The following is a 21320-nucleotide window of genomic DNA, read 5'->3' as shown; positions in this document are numbered from 1 at the left end:
CGGGTTACACTTTACAACTTATGCAGGCTGCAATTCGTTTTTGCCTACTTGATGTCCAGTGTAATACCAATTTTGGCAGCTCCATAGAAAACGAATTATTTAGGTACTTTTTACAATTTTTTAGTCCAATGATTTTCGGCCTTATATGTCACAAATGAAATAAATAAAATAAAGTTATACTCAAGCAAAAAGTTGAAGTATTTTTACAAAATCCGTTATATTATGTTCCAGGTCCTGAAGGCGGTAATCTGTTCATCTACCACCTGCCGCAGGAGTTCACCGACACCGACCTCGCGTCCACGTTCCTGCCGTTCGGCCACGTGATATCGGCCAAAGTGTTCATAGACAAACAGACGAACCTCTCAAAGTGCTTCGGTTTTGTCTCTTACGACAACGCGGCCTCCGCGCAGGCCGCCATCCAAGCCATGAACGGCTTTCAAATAGGTACAAAGAGACTCAAAGTTCAATTGAAACGTTCGAAAGAACTGTCGAGACCGTACTAGAATACCAGAATTACAATATTCCAGAACTCGTTCCTAGTGAATTATACAAAAAAAAAAAGAGAAAAACTATTGCAGAGGTTAAAAGTTTTTGAACGTTTGTTGTGATGTATCCGGTGCACTTGAACTGAATAGTCGATAAGGTTCGTTCGAAAACGGAGTCCACGTGCACAGTTGTTATCTATATAAGTATAAAGGTTAAGGTTTGTGTCAAAGGATTTATCGTTTCCAAAGTATTCCCCAAATTTTCTTTATTTAATATATTAATTAATAGTAAAGTTAAATAATTATTTTAACAGATAAGTTTAGTCACTGTAAGCATAAGTTGATTGCGTTTAGGAACCGTTGCAAATCATAAAATTATTATGAGCACCAAAGAGCTAATAGCTATACGCTTTTACTTTATCAATAAAAAAAAAATTGTAAAGCAGGGACGTAGCCAGGTCAATATTGAGAGATGGGTTGGGTCTGTAATTTTAACAAACCCGTATCATATGCAAAATTTTGTTTCTAAAGTAAAATGTAAAAGAAACATTATAAAATAATTTTAAAAATTGTTGTATAATAATGATGAAAGTGAGCCGTCGTGGCTACGCCCACTGCGAATATTTTTTTGACATCCAAAGCTTACCGTCAACTACCATATTAGTATTTAGTAGATTTATATACTGTTATGTTCATTGAGAATATTACTTTAATATAATTTAATTTCTACGTTTGTGTTACCACTTTGAAACAACCAATGTGGCAATGGTCAGTTACAATTTTTATTGCATCTTTGTTTAAAATTATAAGGTGTTTAGATTAATATAATGATCTCAAAGTGATCAATGTATTTATTAATTACATGTTGTCAATAGTGTACTGTGTACTTAATATTTGTTTTTGTTGATTACCGAGTAAAGTAACCATTCTGTCTAACCCAATAACATGTCGATCAAATGAAATTATGTTTCCAATATTATATTCAAACTCATAAGACCTTTGCCTGCTTTTCTCAATACTTAAAGAAAAAACTGTCAACCATAGACAAACAATATTAAAAAAGGTTTTTGTCATTTAAACTCGGAGACATGTAGCACATCTCTGTTTAAACTAAATATATTTGTAGAAAAAAAAATTTGAAGCACAGACCACCACATATCAATTAAGTACCTATCCTGTTCGGATAAAATAACACAGATGTTTCAAAAATCAATTACCTACTTTATTTTTGTCAGAATTTTTAGGCGCTCTTTAGATATTATTCGTCTATGGTTAACATCGACTGAAATATGATTCGAACTTTGAGACATTTTTCTACTATATTTTTTTTATTAATACCCATACTTACCTACTAACTTATTTATAAAACATCGAACTTGACCCTTTAGTCAAAATTTTTTGTTAGAATTAAGTATTTAAACATAGAATAAGTTTTTGTGTAAAATCGACATTCACTATGCAAATTGTTTTCATCTTAGTCTAAAGGCCGATGGCGTGTCGTGTGATGGCGAGGCGTAAAGTTGTTAAGTATCTACCTAATAAAATCTAAGAGTTTTATGGCGTGACATATCCAAATGTGAACCCGTGTTTTGGCAATGCACTTTTCCAAATCGACCAAAAATTTACGCCTGAACACGCCAGCTGTGTAACGTTCGCCTTACATTTTTATTAGCTTTTCTTCTATTTCTTGTGTCTTTTTATATTGTTAAACATTTTTAGCTTTTTAAAGGTACTTTATTATGCTACACATTACATATTATAGACCATTACTATTTACGTCTAATGATTTCTTTTATAAATTAAGTATTACTTAATATTTTATTCCTTTTACTGTCATAGTAAAAAATACTTTAATGTGATTATCAAAGAATCGCTCAATGGTGATTAACTATATTCATATAATTTACTTAATTTAAATGTTTCACTAAAATTTTATAAATTAGTAAGATTACCCCGAAGTATTTAGTTCATGTGCCAATGCGTTTAAAAAATCGATCGATACTGTGGATTTTTATTCTTATTAGTTTTTTCTGAAATAACCTATCCTCGTAATTGAAATGGTCCTGATCGACGAGTGAGCCATAAGCTTGCGGTAAAGATTACGGCAGTTTTACTCGCGGCTCATCGTTTCTGACACAATATGTCAATTGTCATCATCAACCCATCTCTGGCTCACTGCTGAGCACAAATCTCATCTTAGTATGAGAGGGCACTCCTGACACTCGAATTATCGGATAACTAAGGACGTTTGTTTTCAATCCATCAAATACGAATCGTAAAAATACGGAATCGGTGCACACGTGTACGTACATTTTTTACGATGGCCACTTTGAATCGTATTTTTACGAAAAGCTCTCACGTCGATCAAGACCAACCTAATTTTTATTTCCAAAAAAACTATTTCGATGTTTGTCTTATTAAGAATTTAGTTTAATTTTAGTCAATTTTTCAATGTCTGCTGAAGACAATATCTAGACTGAATAAGTTCCCGTATAGAATAATAACAACTTTCATATAATTTCAATGTAATTAATTATTGTCTTGTGAGAGTTCCATGTAAAAAATTCAAAAGGGGACTTTCCCTTACTTTGTTGTAAGTAAATGAATTGTTATGGGGATGTACTACTAAAAATTCAAATAAACAAAATTAGAACAGCCACATTTTTTCGTTTAAGGATAATTTTGTATCCAAATTTCACAAGGGGGTGTCGGAACCCCCTTGTGAAATTGTTCCTGATCAGTCAACCTTTGAAAGTTAACAGTGATGATAAAGGTCTTAGACAACCGTTAAATTACAAAATAATATATATCCAAATGATAGGAAAAAATCTACAGAAAATTAGTAAGGTTTAAAATGGCTAGAACCCAGAACCGTACAAGCACCAGACAATACCAACTTACAAAAAAAGATGGCGAATTTTTATTTCTAATTTTTTATAGAATATTCCATCCTGATTTTGAGAGTTTAGATTGATACATCATGTCATCTTCCCCAAAAGCTTTCTAAGTAAAACTATTTGAAATTTTAAAAAAAATCTTGTGGTTGTTCTTTTTTTCTAGTTACCTACCTACTTAAACAATCCTAGACACAACCAGTGTGAATAGTCTGTTCATAGTTGTGATCTAATTAAAGAGACAAATTTTTGAAATAAGGCGATTTTTTTACCTATTAAATTATTAACTCTAGGTAAAGACGAGACCTCAATGTTGTAATATAAAATCTAATGTAACATAAATAGCTGGCTTTTAAAAATGGAATGTACATATAAAATATAGAAACGTTGCCTTCACACATAAACACTATAAAAGTAGATAGAGAAAGCTATTCAGTATCATATTAACTCTATTATTATGACATAGTATACTTTAGTTTACTATAGTTTGCTTAAAAGATAAACAAATGGCTGAAACCTCGGAGAAATACGTAAGCGACACGTTTTTCCCGGGGTTCTCACTCGTATCAAGACGTCATTGTCAGTCAGTTCGCGGCATTTCAGAGAGAAGTTACTTGTTTTCCTTTTTAGTAAACTAAGGAAAACTAAAGTACCTACCTATAGAAAAAGAAGCATTTATTGAGACAACAAAAAGAGACAGATATAGTTTGTGTGTTCTTACTTTGATTGCGTGGCCGATTATAAATGCACATGGCACAGGTTTTAAAGCTCTGGTTCAAACAATGCGTGGCGACAGCACTCCAAAGCGGCTATAGGAAATTGGAATATAATAAAAGGAAATCGTATAAAGTGACGCACCATTATGTGACGTGCTTGCGTTCCTTTTGCATGTATTACAAATCTATAGAAACTATTGCTGCAACCGACGCGCAGCGGGGAGGTCCCGGGTTCGATGCAAGGCAGGGGCAGTTTGGGAATTCATTATTCCTAAATTGTCTCTGGTATGGTTTGGTGGGAAGCTTCGGGCGTGCATAGTTACCGTCCTACCGGCAAAGCCTTACCACCAAGTGATTTAGCGTTCCAATATGATGTCGCGTAGAAACCGATCTAATGAAACTGCCATCCTTTAGACTGCATCATCACTTACCATCAGGTGAGACAAGGCTATATAAGGATAAGGTACAAGGGCTAACTTGTATCGGAATAAAAAATAAAATAACGCGTCTGTGCCGTCACGCGTTCAGTGTGAGATTATGCCGTGCAACTGCCAAAATTTCATTATGTAACTATTTTACCCGAGCTTAAAACTAACAAGATAAGTACCACTTCAAACAAGCAACATAGTTTCTCCGTCTATCTTTTGAAATAGCGTCTATGTGTGTGGATGACGTACCTAAGCATCAAAATTAATTTATTCTTCAAAAAATGTTAAAAATGTTATTTTGGTGTCGACTGTATCAAATTAAAACTCTTTTTAAGGGGTACCCACTGGAAATATTTACGTCCGGGTTTAGATACAAGAAATTAGTCGTGTTTTTACAATGTACCTACTTATAGGTATTTAGGTATATTTATTTTGACTTTTTAAGATATTTACTTAAATTATTATGTATGACCTTTAACCTTGACTTCAATAAATTCATTATTATCATAATTTTTCTTATTTAAAGTTTAGTAAATGTTCTGAAAACGCCGCGTTGACTAAAACCTCTTAAATTACATCGACGACAAAATGTGAATTGCAGATTTTGGGTCGAAAATGAAGACGACAACGCATTTTAATCATCAAAATAGAACGTTTTAAACATTTATGAAAAACGAGTTTATACTAAAACTGGGCGAATATATTTCCAAGTAGGTACCTACAGTGACCGACAAACAACTTAAGCTAAAGGCGGCGTAATGACGGAAAGATCGACCTATCGCGGATTCTCGCGCGGTAGAAATCCCCTCGTGTCAACCTCGGTTCGCCAAAGAGGCCTAAAAATCGACCTTTTATAAGGAAATCAGCTATTCGCTTTACTCAAATTTTTGCTGGTCACTATAAAAGCTGAAACAAACAGAAAGCGCGATGGAAATGAATCAACTTAATAATCAAAGCATGCCAAGCGCAGCTCCTGGGATAATGGTTCCTAATTGTACCAGTAGGTACAATTAGGAACCATAATATCAGCTTTCAATGTCGGAAGGCGGCAGAGCAATAGAGATAGATAGTGCTTACTAGACAAATTAGCAACTTTTTATTAAACATCAAAACGCTGGCTACTAAGCCATAATAATGGAATATTGTATTGAAATACATAGACTTGACGACATAAACATTTTACCTACTTTTTTAGTTAAATCGATAATTTCAAATTGTTAGCAAACTTAAAACTAACAGCGGACGTAGATTTTACGAATTATGGAAGATTGTTTAATAAGACACCATTAAGACACTAAGAAATTACTAAATATTTTTGACATAGGCACTATCCCAATTGCCATCGCGTCGTATGTTTCAGGGTTAAAAGACATTCAGCTGTTTCTCCAGATAAAAACGCAGTGTTATTTCGTTTGCTAGTATAATCCTTCAAAACTGCTAGATTTCTTCTAGTTGTGATTTGAATCTTAATGTAATTAAATTGATTGAAAATTGATGAGCTTACGACAGTTACGACAAAAGTAAAAGAGCCTTATATTTTATTTTTAATCAATGAATCAAATGCGACGGTGTGACATTAGGTAGGTACTTAAAAAAAATTGTCTATGTATGTTAGTTTTTAAAGCTTGTGCTTTAAAAATATGATAATATAACGATGTGATGAGAATGGCTATCATAAAAAAAACTTTTAAAAACGGATACGTAATCAGCCTATTTCATAAAATCTTGAGTGAAAAAGTTACGTAAATACATGGGTAGGTATCTGAATTAAAAAAGTTTGTATTTTAATATCTAATGTTCACATCGTCTGCTAAATTATTATTCTTTGATTAGACTACTGTAATTCTATCATACCAATATGATTGTTATTTTAACCTGCTAAAACATAGTTAAATAATAATGCTCCTAGTGAACGTTGGCCGAACACTCGGCGAATGCACTTGGCGAACTTGTACAAGGCCACTTGGCATATTTGCCTTGAGCTGCCGGCTGCTAATGTAGTGCCAGTTTCAGCGCACGTCATATCGAAGGATCTTGGCGCAAAGCGGACACTCGCCGAATATGTTGGGCCAACGTGAACTGGGGGATTAAGACTATCGGAGTCACGGAACCTACCGGCATATCCTATTAATGTGAAATTTTATTTTTACACTGTTTCGAGGCACCGTTTTATTTCGTAGGTATACAAATGATTGGTATGAAATTAATATATAAAACCGTTTTATACAACACCCGTTTTGTTGATATAAATGTAAATAAATGTCAAGTTGAAAAATATGTTTCTATTATTTTTAACCCTGTTCAAACCTATATGAATTCACATTCATATAAAAAGTCACACAAAGTTCACTTTCACATTGGTATAGTACCTACTACCTACGCGACAGGTCGAGATGGCAATTAAGGTGGGGACTCACACAGTCCCTGCGCTAACCCTTGCGGTATAGCGCGGGTGACGTGCGGGTGCGCGGGGGGAGTCCCCACCCCAATTGCCATCTCGACCTGTCACGTACTATAGGTACTCAAATTTTTTGGTAACACCCATTGACTTATGATAGGCAAGGTAGCACCTTAGAAAGAGTTTTTAGTTTTCAAGAACGAAACTCGATGTGTAAGATGTATAGGTTGAGTTTCTGCATTATACAACGCCCCAGACGAAAACTTTGTGAAACAGAATTCTTTAGAACCTACCAAAGATTTTAAATCCATTTAAGATGGATATAGAATAGAACAGAATAGAATAATTTTTTTTATTCAAGTTATACTTTTACACGTGCTTTTGAATCGTCAAAATAATTGACCACTGGTTCGGAATGCTGTCCTACCCAGAAGAACCAGCAAGAAACTCGGCGGTTGCTCTTTTACAATAATATGCCATACTACATACAAGCAATTGCATCCCCGCGGCTTTCTGGAGCGATTCAAATCATGCTTTCTTCTGGGACGTTCGAGTCTAACGTCTATTGCGTCAATGAAGCCGCGACGGAGCGGCAGATTATTGTTTGTACTATACAAATGTAGAGAAACGTCATTCGAGCGCGGCGACACAGACGGCGCGGGCGTCTAGAATCGCTGCGCTCCATTGCGCTCCAACGACGTTCCCGTACATTTGCATAGTAGGTACATTAATTCATTGCTCTGTTGCCACAGGTCTCGACAGTTAACAGGGCTCTCTCCGTCACTTGCTTCCACTCTTTCATACAATCGTAGTTCCAATTTCATTTGAATATTAAGCAACCAAAGTCCATGAAATTTTGCAGACATATTTTAGAAACTAATATCTGTGTCTGTGGTGTTTTAGATTTTTCTAAAAATATGTAGTTTTAAAATAACAGGGGCTCAAAGATTTGTATGTAAATTTTTAAGACCGCGTAACTTTGAAACCGAATATTTTAACAGAAATCTGGAAAACCACAGACATAGATATTAGTTTCTAGAATATGTCTGCAAAATTTCATGGACTTTGTTTGCTTAATATTCAAATGAAATTGGAACTACGATTGTATGAAGCGAGTAGAAGCGAGTGACGGAGAGAGCCCTCTTAAGAAACTTGAAACAAAACCTGACAAATTAACGGCTATGATACGACTAGGTGTGACATGGGCCATCGTGGCAAAACGTTTTAAATATTAAAAGTCCACACGCACTTACACACATAAAAATGGGTTTGTATATAGTGAGTTGTACTTACATAAACATATAAATATGAGTTTGTATATAGCAAAGCGCACTTGAGCAATGCGACGCGGCATAACGATTATAGTAACTAGCTGATGCCCGCGACTTGGTTCGCGTGGATATAGGTTTTTAAAAATCCCGTGGGAACTCATTGATTTTTCGGGATAAAAAGTAGCCCATGTGTTAATCCAGGGTTTAACCTATCTGCATTCCAAATTTCAGTCAAATCCGTCCAGTAGTTTTTGCGTGAAAGAGTAATAAATATCCATACATACAAACTTTCGCGTTTATAAGTAGGATTATAGAAACGCATAAGAGAAACCAAAATACATTAAATTTTTAAATACCTACTCAAATAGAATTGATTGCTCGAAAAAAACGATAAAAATTTCAATAAATTAAGTAATTTATTAAATTAATCAAAACCAAACTTGTTCACATCTTTCTGTTTAATATCACTATCTTCATCTGCCTTGCCTTCCACCAAAGTGTCCTGAATCGTAATGGCAGACTTGTTCGACTTGATAAGTCCATTTTCGTCCGCGAGAGGTAGAATATCGCAGATCAATGGCGATTCAACGCCTAGGATGTAGTGGCAAGTCCTGGAATGAAAATTACATACGCTTGTGTTAAATAACTTAGTGGCTTAGTAGGTTTTTTAGTGTGTGTGAAAATGAATAACAGAATATCTAGGGAAGCACATCTGCATCAGTCTGTGTGTCACAAAACTTTTATTCAGATACTATAGCTTTGTGGCGGTTGCCACATTCGCAAGCAGATGGCGCTTCTCACTCATACGGAGAAATCAGTCAACAATCACTGGAACACGAACCCAAGCCTGATCACTCACGACGCTCTCACTAGATGGCAGCACCAGTACCTTAAGGCTGATTGTACAAGAAGAACACGCAAATTTGAATCACACAAACAGATTTTTCTGAAATCTGCACTATATTATATAGAAGTTCCGAGATACAACTGTCGGCCAGCTGGCGCTAGCGAGCAATGCAACCTTCTCAGTGGGAGATCTCCCTTTGGTAGGTCGAGCCTTCACACCGCTCCCGTATAGCTTAAAAGTACAGTTACAGACATTTGTTGTGTCGCCGATCTGCCGTGCTATATGAAAATCGAACAAACTTATGATTTCTGTATCTTAAAGAACTTTGGCTGTATAAAAAATATACAAATATTGCAACCCTTACACGCACCTGGGCTCCAGTAAGTAGAGAGAAACTTGCGCGGGGCTGGACGAGTTCTCCAGGCACTTCAGTTTGACCTCCGTCTGGCGCGGCTTGCCGGTCTTGTCGCACACGTCCCCTCCGGAGTAGAAGTGGGACACTGACGTGCGTTTATCTACATAAGAAGTCGTAAAATTAACTTCTTCTGCCATAAATCATGCCTACAAACCTGCTTTGAGGCGATACTTGTATAGACGATAACCCTTTTATGCCGCGGCTACGTTAACGGTCATTAACGCATCCAACATTTTGCAACGCTGCAAATTGCATTGCATTTTGTAATGTTGAATGCGATTTCCGCTAACCGTTGGTGCAGCCCCGATCAACGGCATTCACATTGCTAAATGGCGTTAGACGATTTTAGCCCCAATTTAATTGGCATTAAACTTTAACCGTTTAAGTGTGGTCACTCAGTTTAATGCGTTGATTATCGGCGTAATTATCGCGAGAATTATGGCGTTGTTGGGCATTGACGTTAACTTTAATGTGGCCTGGGAAATAGAGTAGGTATACTCAGGCTGAGCTCACTTGGTCACGTGATCCGAGAAATATAGGTACCTACGTGACGCTTCCCTGCAACAGCTAAGTCTTATCCAATATGAGAAAGAGAAATATAAATTAATATAAGAGATTGCTCGATAGAAAGAGCGTTTATTTTTTGGTTTACAGTGCGAGCTGAATTGCACTTTACTATTGACTTATATGATGCGATTGGTACCCTACGAGCACAGAGCCCTAATATTAAACTTACCAACAGGCTTAGGAGCTTTTCCTCTGTTCTCCTTGATCCAGTCGAGATGCGTCTGCTCGTTGAACTTGCCCAGCAGTAGGGTGGTCTTCTCCCCGGCGCGGTCGACGTGGTACTGTATGACGTGTTTGCCGTAACAGAACTCATATTTCCACCATCCAGTACCCTATAACAAATATCGCGTGAGTATCAAAACATCCAGCGTTTTTTTTCCCCCAACAAAGACTTGAAGAAAACTCATTCTTGGATGTTTAACGCGCAAATATAGCCAGTATTTGGCATCATTCCATATTAGGTAGATAGAAAAGATTAGAGTAAAATATGTTTCATCGTAACAATTCTGATAAAAAAGCAACTTTATTTATAGACGACAATATCCTTTAACATAAATTACCCCATTCAAGCAGTTTTCGCCGTTGAGAAAGACTCTTACAGGGCGAGTCGTCTGTGGGCGTGGGTTTGTCAATGAGCGGCGCGGCCTTGCTGTCGTCCGTTATACGCGCGCTTTCCAAGTCCGAGAGCGGGTCTAGCTCAAACTTCAGGTGGGTTTCAAAACTATACTAGCGAATTATAAGAACGCATTCTAACTTACCCCATTTAAGCAGTTCTCGCCGTTCAGAAAGGCTCTAACGGGCGAGTCGTCTGTGATGGGTGAGGGTTTGTCAATGAGCGGCGCGGCCTTGCTGTCGTCCGTTATACCCGCACTTTCCAAATCCGAGAGCGGGTGCAGCTCAAACTTCAAGTGGGTCTCACCGTCCTAAAAATGATGATTTTTTAAATACAAAATCTTAATTTTTCTTGCGCAGATTTGAACTCTTAAAAGAAGAATGGAATATTTCAAAATTCTTTTTTAGTGGAAGTATAAGTTACAGAGAGAACCTGCACAGTGCACACATTTCTAGACCCTGCGGTTCCATCTGTGCCTACGTTTATACGAAAGTTTCTCTTTGTCTTTTTGTTACTTAGACAAGTAAAGCTGACTTGCAGTGGAGTGAGATTCTGAAGGCTGATAGCTAGTTGATAGACAGATCTTTAGAACCATACAGGCATAACGCATAACTGAGTAGGTACCTGCCCGGCTAGCATGGGCAGTAGATAAAAATTATATCCCCCGATTATATCCACTGATGTCATAGAAATCAGTGGATATAATCGGGGATATAATTTTTATCTACTGTCCATGCTAGCCGGGACTGAGGTAGTGGAGCGTTGTGGGAGGGGTGCGATGACGTGACGCGAGAGCTCAGTGATTCAGACAAATAGATATTTGTGACAACCGTCCCCGCTCCCGCACCGCTCCACTACCGTAAGAGTCTACTCAGGTATGCGCTAGATACCTAATTAAGGCAATTCATACGAATTCAATCCATACGATTGCGAAGCAACACGGTTCGTACGCACTGTACAGTAGATATTGTAGGGATTTAAATTGTCTTAGGCTAGGGTCTGAATTTTTCATACACCGATGTTGTAGATGTCTGTATAGCTAATTGTGGTACCAAATAGCACTTGTATGTTCGTGTATTTCATAACCATAGAAAAGCTCTTTTATGGAAAGACTCTCCCTCTGTTATTCTCTGTACTGCTTTTTGTGATGTACAATAATGGTATATTGATTTTTCGTTCAAGATATTGATTATATTCTCAAAAAGAAACAATCAATCAGAATCCAACAGTTTCTAAACCGAAATGTGAGCAGTAATAAACAAAAAATACATACGAGAAAACAAATTCAACAACTTACCTGTACATACATACGGCTACAAAAAAAGAAAGAAAAATGCAACAAAAAAGAATAGTTACCTTATCGATTTTTTCAACTTTCAGTACAGCAAGTACATCCCTAGCTTCCTTATCCTGAACAATGGACATGCCAACACAAATGTTAATAAAGCAACAAAATCTAACAAATCATACCTACTGAAATGTCATTATCAAAACATGTGATTTTTTATAATTTGGTACTTTTAATAGTTATTCATATCCAGAAATTTAAAAAAATATATTGAAAATAAAAATTGCACATTTTTTGCTAACATACATAAACATTTAGATTTAAGTTTATTTTATAGATTAGTTTTTATTACTTAAGATTTTAGTAGAAAATCACATATTTCAACATGACATGTTCTTTGCCATAATAAAAGGATTATATTTAAAGAAACTGTACTTAATTAATAAATTACACTTCTAATCACAAAATAAAGACCAAGACGTAAATTAAGAAAAGAGCTAAAATCTATTCTAATAGCATAAAAACTTAAATAACTACTTAGTTGTTTAATTTTACTATGAGTATCTTCGTAATTCCGAAAACATATTATTTTTTTAATCATTCTAGAATTTCAAAGAAAACGTGTTTTACTGAATATATTCATTTTAGGGTCAATCAACGCACACAGCAGCAAAGCACCATTTGCGAGTTGGCCCTAAAATAAAAAAGGCGAGTGTTATTCGCGATATAAACTTGTGTTTTAACTAACATTTTAATTAAGTAATATATCGACTAACAGCTGAAATTAATAGTCAATCTATCTATTATCTGTCGACAAGTAACTTTCCACAGTAAATTATTATTTATTTCAGCCATAAGTCCACTAATCTCACTCGCGACTATTATGTCTACCGTTTTTTTAACCCCCGACCCAAAAAGAGGGGTGTTATAAGTTTGACGTGTGTATCTGTGTATCTGTGCGTGTGTATCTGTGTATCTGTGCGTGTGTATCTGTGTATTTGTGTATCTGTCTGTGGCATCGTTGCTCCTAAAGTAAGGAACCGATTTTAATTTAGTTTTTTTTGTTTGAAAGGAAGCTTGATCAAAAGTGTTCTTAGCTATAATCCAAGAAAATCGGTTCAGCCGTTTGAAAGTTATCAGCTCTTTTCTAGTTACTGTAACCTTCACTTGTCGGGGGTGTTATAAATTATTAATTTACACTTGTTGTTCGGAATTACGAGAAGTTTTGATCATTATCATCGACATTACTAAAACAATTTCAGTCATATATTAATAAATATTTCTTGAAGGTGACTTACATCATTCATCAGCTTTATGGTCTGATGGTGGAATTTCAAGCTCTCCACTTCGCTTGTCAACAAACTCCTTGGCTTCTTCGGCGCGTCTCCGATCGGCAAACAGCTTATGATGTTCTCATCAACTTCCTTGAAAAAGTAAAAAAAAAAAAACACCAAAAAAATTATAATTTGTGTTGTTTTAATGAAAACTATTACTGTCTTCTGCTTAGTAACTTAGAACTGTTTTAAAAGTTAATTACTAGCGCAATAAATTACTCGATTTCAAAATACAAGTATCTACCTAAAGTTATTTTAAATTAAAAACACTGACCTATTATACTATAGTGATTATATTAGCTTACTAGCTGATGCCCGCGACTTCATTTGCGTGGATATAAGTTTTTTTTAATCCTGTGGGAACTCTTTGATTTTCGGGGATAAAAAGTCACTTTTCAGGTTTTTAACTATACCCATGCAAAAAATCTATTTGATCCATTACCCCGTTGCGACGTGATTGAAGGACAAACCAACCACCAAAACAAACACACTTTCGCATTTATATAATGGGTAGTGATTTAAACTACCAAGGTGTTAGAATGGTGACAATATGTTGGCAGACAATATTATAAAAGTAGCAGGGAGCCGCTGAATTCAGGCGGCGCAATACCGCGGCGTGTGGAAGTCCCTATACAAGAGACCAAGAGGGAGGGATCTTTAGTTCTAGTTATCAATAATTATTCGAAAATTACACACCTTGGGTTTGAACTGAGGATGTTGGCACAAAAGGGGCGACAGGATGATGATTTCGTATTCGCAGGTGGAGGTCTCTTTGAAGGAGTAGACTTCGTGGCGGCCGTGGCTGTAGCACACGTAGCGGACTCGCGTGAGGCGGTGCTTGTCGTTCAGATCACATTTAGTGCCTGTTAATGGAGAGAAATAGAGATTATCCGATCAGTACTTCCATATGAGGGTGAAACATGGCCGGTCCTGCCGAGGTCTCAAAGTCACATGAAAATGTTGTGATGGATATACGTCACACGTTGCGACCGATAAGAGCTCGTTCACACAGACCGCGTAAGCGTTACGTAAGCGTAGACATAGCGCGTAATATTGCGTTGTAATGTATGGAACTGTATGAAACATGGCATACTGCTTGCGTGGCGTGAACGGTCACGTAGACGTAATGCGTGCAGTTAGTCTTCACGCGCGTCACTACGCACGCGTCACGTATACGTGCTTCATACGCAATTAGTGTGAATCGGCCATAAACACCCGCTGTGGCTCAGTGTCCATGACATTGGTGACAAGCTAGCTCTTTTATTTTTTTATTTTTATTTTATTTTATTTTATTCGACTAACCTACAACTTTTATACATAAAATATTTACAAAAATATAATTGTTTATAGCTAAAAAGATACATAGTATAAACGTTAATAAAAGGTTAGTAGGTAGTAAAGTGGGGTAAGATGCAATAATGAATATCAATATTAAATTAACACGTTACATCGTTAAATCTCTTACAAACTAATTAACTCCCTTACGCAGGGAGGCAATGACGTCACGACGAAAGCAGGTCGTCGTAGAATTAAAAATGTTGAGTTGCCGATGTTTGTGATGAAGCATATTAAATTGATGACAAATGCGATTGATGAAGGAGTGCTGCGCAAAAACAGTGCGGCAGGGCTTAGTTGGAAATACGTTATAAGTGCAAGTTTTTCGTTTAGGGATGGTATGGTCTTGTAGCACGGGAACCACAAAGTTACGTCGGTAAAAGATGTATGTGAATAAGTCACTTTTTTGAAATAATCAGGATTATAAGATACAAGCATAAATAAATTTTTTTTTACCTGAATCCATAACCATTTCAACGTATGATAGCAACTGTCCTTCGACTTTAGTTGTTTTAGGTGTCTCCTTACTTTCCAGTGCCAACTTCCAGGTTTCCTCCAATTTGGATTGCTTCTCTTCATTCCAATTACCCAAGTTGAATTCCTGAGTTTTGACATTCTTACCTGAAATCCATTTCAAATGATAAAGAAATGTGCATTTTACATCATATTTTTGAACGGCACGATAATATTTCGGTCAATTATAGCTCGCGTCTGTCCGCTATTCGTTGGTTGCCTACGCGCCATGTTTTGTACGCGCGAATTAAAAGAGTTGTGTTTAAAATCTTAACCACTAAGAGGTCTGTATTTCATTGATTTGGTGTATATCCGGTTATAGTCAGCGTCGGGTTGCGCTTTTCGTCTCTTCCTGGTGAGTCAGGATGCAAGCTGGTGAAAGTGAATTTGCTTGTCTATAGTACAATATGACAACTGTGACTCTTGTATTATATAATTAATTTTTATATAATTTTTTGGGGGACGATGTCGCTCGCGTCCGTAGGATTTACCACCTTTTCCTCGAACATGGCCCACCCTACACGTGTCCCCTGGGTGGTGCAAAACGAGCAGACAACGCCGAGCAACAGGCGGCGGTTAACTAACCTGTCCATGGCTACCACGAGCCCTGAGGCACTAAATACCCTCAAAAATTGTGGCAGTAGACCTTGGGAAAGTCCTGCTGGTGATCTTTCCCAACCCCCCCTTTAATATGAAATGTCGAGTAATAAAGAATGCGTTTTGTCGTGCGACCCGGCTAACCCCCGGCGCTCTCCGGTACCCGGGCCTGAGAGTGTGAAATCTGCTACCGAAGACACCACTGGAGTGAGTAACCAGGCTCCAGTGCCTGTAAATGTTACTGGAAAAAGACTAGTGCAGCAAGCATTCCATCCTAGCTTGTTTATATCGAGAGCAAGGAGCATGTCTATGAGCAGTCTACCCTGCTCTAGTAGTGAGGAGCCATCTACCAAAGCTCCCCAACAGATCCCCTGTAATGATGCAGAACCATGCAAAGATACATCTGCACAGCCTCCTGACTGGCAAAGAGTGCCCCTGATTAGAAACCCAAAAAGAAAAAAAATGGAAAGCTCACCTTCACCAGACAGAATTGAAACAAGCAACAGCTTTAGTGGACTAGTGGTTGACCAAACAGAAGAACAGTCAAATGAACCGAAAGCAAAGAAGCCCAGCAAACCTCCACCTATTATCTTATATGGTGTTGAAGACCTCAATAAACTAACTGAACTCCTAGAATCTGTTGCAGAGAAATCTCAGTTTAACTACAAAGTTATCAACAGAAATCAATTAAAAATTTTGACCTTTGATGTTGATATATATAAGATGTTAATATCTGTAATACGAGAAAATGGTTTGATTGGACACACCTTTAATAGGAAGGATAATAGAAATTACCGAATAGTTATTAGAAACTTGCATTATACAACTCCTTTTCATGCTATTAAGGAAGCCATTGAGGAAACAGGTAATACAGTGACAGGAGAAATAATAAATGCGAAGTTTGGCTCTGAAAAGAAACCTACCACTACTTTCTTTGCAAATCTTCTACCTGGCCCTAATAATAAAAAAGTTAAAGAGTTAAAGGTCATATACCACCAGACGGTAATCATAGAAGATCCGAGAAAACGAAAAACAGTAGTTCAGTGTCAAAGATGCCAACAGTATGGACATACAAAAAACTACTGCATGAAACCTTACCGCTGTGTTAAATGTGCAGGAGCTCACAAAACCTCAACATGCACAAAAACTGATCGCAATACACCAGCCATGTGTGCTCTATGCCTGGGTCCTCATCCAGCTAACTACAAAGGGTGTGAGGTGTACAAAGAAATCCTCAACAGGAAAACCAAAAAACAATACCCTAAAAAACAAGGGCAAGACCACCAAACATTCAAAGACAGTGATAAAATATCTCATCCAATTAATTTAAATTCCGTCAGTAGCAGACCACCAGCCAATCGAAACCCAAAAGAAAAGAAAACATATGCTGAAGCTACCAACTCAAAGCCACAAGAGTCAGATACAGAATCAAATGCATATAAAACATTAGAACACATGTTTATCAAGCAATCTGAAAAAATTGATTTTCTCCTACAACAAATGAGTACCTTGCTTCAACTCATAACAACGTTAATTTCAAAGGCACCAAAATAGGTTTAAAAATAGGTACTTGGAACATTAATGGATTATCTCCCAACAAAGATGAAGTAGAAATACTACTTCATATACACAAACTTGATATTTTCCTCATATCAGAAACACATTTTGTTAGTAACAGTCTGATAAAGATAAAAGGGTATAATATCTATCACACTAATCACCCAGATGGAACTGCACATGGAGGAACTGCAGTCATCATAAAAGCAACAATAGAGCACTATGAACTACCCCAATACAGCACTGAACAAATCCAAGCAACTTCAGTATCTATTTCGGACAAAAATGGCCCTTTTAATATCTCAGCTGTTTACTGTCCACCAAAACACAGGATATCTGAGGAACAATTTTCAAAGTTCTTTGGTAGCCTTGGTAACCGCTTTGTTGTTGGTGGTGACTGGAATTCCAAGCATCTCCATTGGGGCTCCAGGCTAATAACCACTCGAGGAAGGGAACTAAAGAAGAGTGTGGATAAAAACGTCCTTACTACTATTGCAACACCAGAACCCACGCACTGGCCTACAGACCCAAATAGACTGCCTGATGTTCTAGACTTCTTCATTTATAAGGGATTGTCTCGACTCTTCTTCACAATCAGTTCAACCTTAGATGGTTCCTCAAATCATATCCCAGTGATACTGACCATGAGTGCCCAAGTAACAAACAGTATGAAAAGGCTGCAACTTTATAACAAAAGAACTGACTGGGAGGCGTTTCGTGGTATAGTAAATGATGAGCTTCAACTACAAATAGCGCTTAAATCTGAGGAAGACATTGATAATGCTACTACTAAGTTTATGACTACTGTTCAGTCAGCTTGTTGGAAGTGTACACCAGAAATATCCAATTCTTCACCGAGACATAAATCAGTTCCATCCGAAATTAAACTTCAAATAATGGAAAAAAGAAGACTACGAAGAGTATGGCACATTAGTAGACACCCAGAAGACAAAACAGTACTTAACAAAGCAATTAAGGACCTTAAAGACGCCATAGCTAAATTAAAGGATACTCTAACAGAATCATATCTGGAATCGTTGACAGCAACAAGTGTTACTAATTACTCCCTTTATCGTGCGTGTAAAAACTTAAATAAGCCTACAGACCCCAAGCCACCACTTAGATTGGAGGGCAACACATGGGCCAGAAGCCAGCAACAAAAAGCTGATGCTTTTGGAAACCACTTGGCCCAAATATTCACACCAAATGAAACTGATCCAGACAGTGACGAGACAGATATAGAAGACGTCCTTGGTCAGCCTTTCCAGTTGGACCTCCCCTTCACGCCAACCAACCCAAATGAGATTATTAACATAATAAAACGTATGGATGGCAAGAAAGCGCCTGGTTTTGATCTAATTGATAAAAGAGTCCTATCGGAACTACCGCGAAAAGGTATTATGTTCCTCACCATTTTATTTAATGGCATCATTCGTGTTGGTTATTTCCCAGCTCTGTGGAAGGTCTCGCAAATTATAATGATAGCAAAGCCTGGTAAACCCGTTCAAGAAATAACCTCATACAGACCAATCAGTTTATTACCGGTGATATCAAAAATTTGTGAAAAAGTTGTGTTGCAAAGGCTTATGAAAGAACTCTGCTCAAGATGTATCATCCCAGACCATCAATTTGGCTTCCGGCAGCATCATGGAACTGTTGAGCAAGTACATAGGGTATGCAGAACAATAAGAGATGCACTGGAACACAAAGAATACTGCTCTTCTGCTTTCCTCGATGTGCAGCAAGCATTTGATAAAGTGTGGCATACAGGACTACTATTCAAAATTAAATCGCTACTACCTCATACATTCTTCGGTCTATTGAAATCCTACCTGACTGATAGAATATTTCAAGTCAAAGAAGGTGAATACACTTCACCGTTTCACCCAATCACAGCTGGCGTGCCACAAGGCTCAGTGCTAGGTCCTGTGCTTTACACAATCTATACAAGTGACCTACCTCAAATTGACGATGTCACTGTGGCTACATTTGCGGATGATACAGCTGTTCTTGCTCGCAGTAAATCTCCTGAAGAAGCTTCAGCTATTCTGCAACGTGGACTAAATGAGATCGACAAATGGCTGTCAAAATGGAGGATAAAAACGAGCGCTTCAAAATCAGTCCATATAACATTTACTCTTCGTCGAGGAAACTGTCCTCCGGTCTCGCTGCGTAACAATCAGCTTCCACAAAGCGACAACGTTAGGTACCTGGGAATGCACTTAGATAGAAGGCTAACCTGGAAGAAACATGTCCAAATAAAGAGGGATGAGATCTATCATAGATATAGAGGACTGTACTGGATGCTCTCAAGAAACTCCAGACTCTCTCTAGACAACAAGTTACTGATATACAAAGCAATAATAAAGCCAATATGGTCATATGGCATACAACTTTGGGGATCAGCATGCAACTCCAATATTCAAATTATACAAAGAGCTCAAAATTATATTTTGAAACAACTGTCCAACGCGCCATGGTTCCTACAAATATCGGAAATTCATGAGCACTTAAACATTAACACAGTAAAGGAAGAAATTCTAACTTATAGTTGCAACTACAAAACAAGGCTTACTAACCACCCAAATCGCCTGGCAGTGCAGCTGACAATGCCACAGGCAATCCGTCGACTAAAGAGAAAGCATATACTAGACATTTAGCTGAGACTTATGGAGTTTTCCCGCTGGGGAAGTTTTCTCCTAATGAACGCCAACTTCCTCCAACCAATCTGCTCATAGTCCACCGACTGATCGCATGATAAGGCAACCCCTCAAAAAAAAAAAAAAATTTTTATATAATTAGCTTGTGTCAAAACTCTTAAAGGCTTCCAAGATGATCAAGCGGCTTGATAGCGAGCATGAAGTTTTGCTTTAGTTGCTCAAGCAACTTGTTGCACCCATCAAACAGCTTGAGCCAGCAAGAGACACTTTTCTAATTTCCCAACCACTGTCCTAACATTGTGTCTAGCAAAAATATAAAATCGCATCAATCATGTAAATGCTTGAATCAAGCATCAAGGAAACATTGAAAATGTTCAACATGCTTGGCTTAAGTAAGAATCTACGTGCTTGTCATCAAGACCCTTGACCACCTCGGAACTCCTTTATGCCTAGAATTGACATAAATAAAATACCTTCTCTATCTTCATGGTATTGCCTGATATACCTTCCATGGCACACCTCATAGCTCCAATAGCTCTCCAGTCTATAAGAACAGATCTTTTGTGAGAAGAGAGGCTTTAGAAGGTTTATAGGTGAAGGTCCATCATAATTCTCAATTGTACTTGATTGATTGGGACGTAGCACTGGTAAGTGGCACTTATATTTCTCTTTTTGACTTGTTGTCACTTCTAGTACATCTTTTACCTGGAAATGAAAGAATTGAAATGAAAGACGTGAAATTCGGACCTACTTCTTCACTGAAAATGGAATTAACTAAATCTTACGAAAGGGAAACAAATTTCGTTATGTTTTTATTAAATATTAGCTGACCCATCGCTCTGGATTTATTTTTGAAAATAATAGCCTATTATGATAATAACATAGAACACATTATAGAGAAAACCTACATGCAAAACCCTTCTAGTTCCTAAACCCAGGGATTAAGCTGTACGTTGGTAAGTCAGTATTTCATATATATAGAAGTAATTATACCTCTGACTTTACATCTCCATCTAACAACTTGTCCGGTGTATCTAAGGTTCCTGGCCACACTATTCCAAACAATATACTATCATCAAATCCTTTGAAATCATGCTCAATACCATAAACACATACTGTTACACTTAAAATAAATAAACACAAAAGTTTCATCTTGAATTTTAAAATAATGTCACCAAAATTCAATTATTTACAGGCACGCTTGTTTAAAACATTGCTATTGTAGCCTAAAAGTTAGTACAATATCTGGAAATTTAATTATTTTTATAATTTATTTGCACAAATTGTAGACACATACTTCAATTAAACAATATACTCTACTAAAGTTAAAAGACCACTTTTACTTAAACGAAATTACAACTTAATGATACTTTTTAAATTAGTCGGCTATGCAAACATATGA

At 37.1% G+C, this 21320-nt stretch overlaps 2 protein-coding genes across 12 annotated transcripts in view; one reads left to right on the top strand and one right to left on the bottom strand.

Moving 5' to 3' along the window:
• Positions 1–6106, top strand: part of LOC123869709 (CUGBP Elav-like family member 1) — a 474478-nt gene extending 468372 nt beyond the window's left edge. For all 10 annotated transcript variants that reach the window (XM_045912710.1, XM_045912704.1, XM_045912701.1 and 7 more), the window contains one exon: positions 232–6106. In XM_045912710.1, the coding sequence (XP_045768666.1) occupies positions 232–503 (272 nt within the window). In that variant the 3' untranslated portion in view covers positions 504–6106. The remainder of the gene's footprint in view (positions 1–231) is intronic.
• A 2485-nt stretch (positions 6107–8591) lies between these two features.
• Positions 8592–21267, bottom strand: LOC123869711 (endoplasmic reticulum lectin 1). Of its 2 annotated transcripts, XM_045912711.1 has the most exons (10): positions 20912–21264; positions 20392–20623; positions 15048–15212; positions 13953–14119; positions 13221–13346; positions 11991–12044; positions 10780–10944; positions 10191–10353; positions 9410–9554; positions 8592–8803 (listed from the first exon to the last, which is right to left on the bottom strand). In XM_045912711.1, the coding sequence occupies exons 1-10, from the start codon at positions 21068–21070 to the stop codon at positions 8617–8619; spliced, it is 1563 nt and encodes a 520-aa protein (XP_045768667.1). In that variant the 5' UTR covers positions 21071–21264; the 3' UTR covers positions 8592–8616. The 2 variants fall into 2 exon arrangements, with proteins under 2 accessions (XP_045768667.1, XP_045768668.1); XM_045912712.1 differs by lacking the exon at positions 11991–12044 and having other exon boundaries at positions 20912–21267.
• Positions 21268–21320: the final 53 nt, after the last annotated feature.

The sequence above is a fragment of the Maniola jurtina genome, chromosome 11, assembly GCF_905333055.1.
Source record: "Maniola jurtina chromosome 11, ilManJurt1.1, whole genome shotgun sequence".
Taxonomy (NCBI): Eukaryota; Metazoa; Arthropoda; class Insecta; order Lepidoptera; family Nymphalidae; genus Maniola; species Maniola jurtina.
The sequence above is the reverse complement of the archived record's forward strand: the minus strand, read 5'-3'. Positions and strand labels throughout refer to the sequence as shown.

Excerpts from the sequence above, each read along its gene's own strand:
- LOC123869711 (XM_045912711.1), bottom strand. The coding sequence starts at position 21,070 with ATGAAACTTTTGTGTTTATTTATTTTAAGTGTAACAGTATGTGTTTAT. Across the intron at positions 12,045-13,220 it reads CCATAAAGCTGATGAATGAT|GATAAGGAAGCTAGGGATGT; the intron begins GTAAGTCACCTT and ends TCCATTGTTCAG. Across the intron at positions 8,804-9,409 it reads CTCTACTTACTGGAGCCCAG|GACTTGCCACTACATCCTAG; the intron begins GTGCGTGTAAGG and ends TTTTCATTCCAG.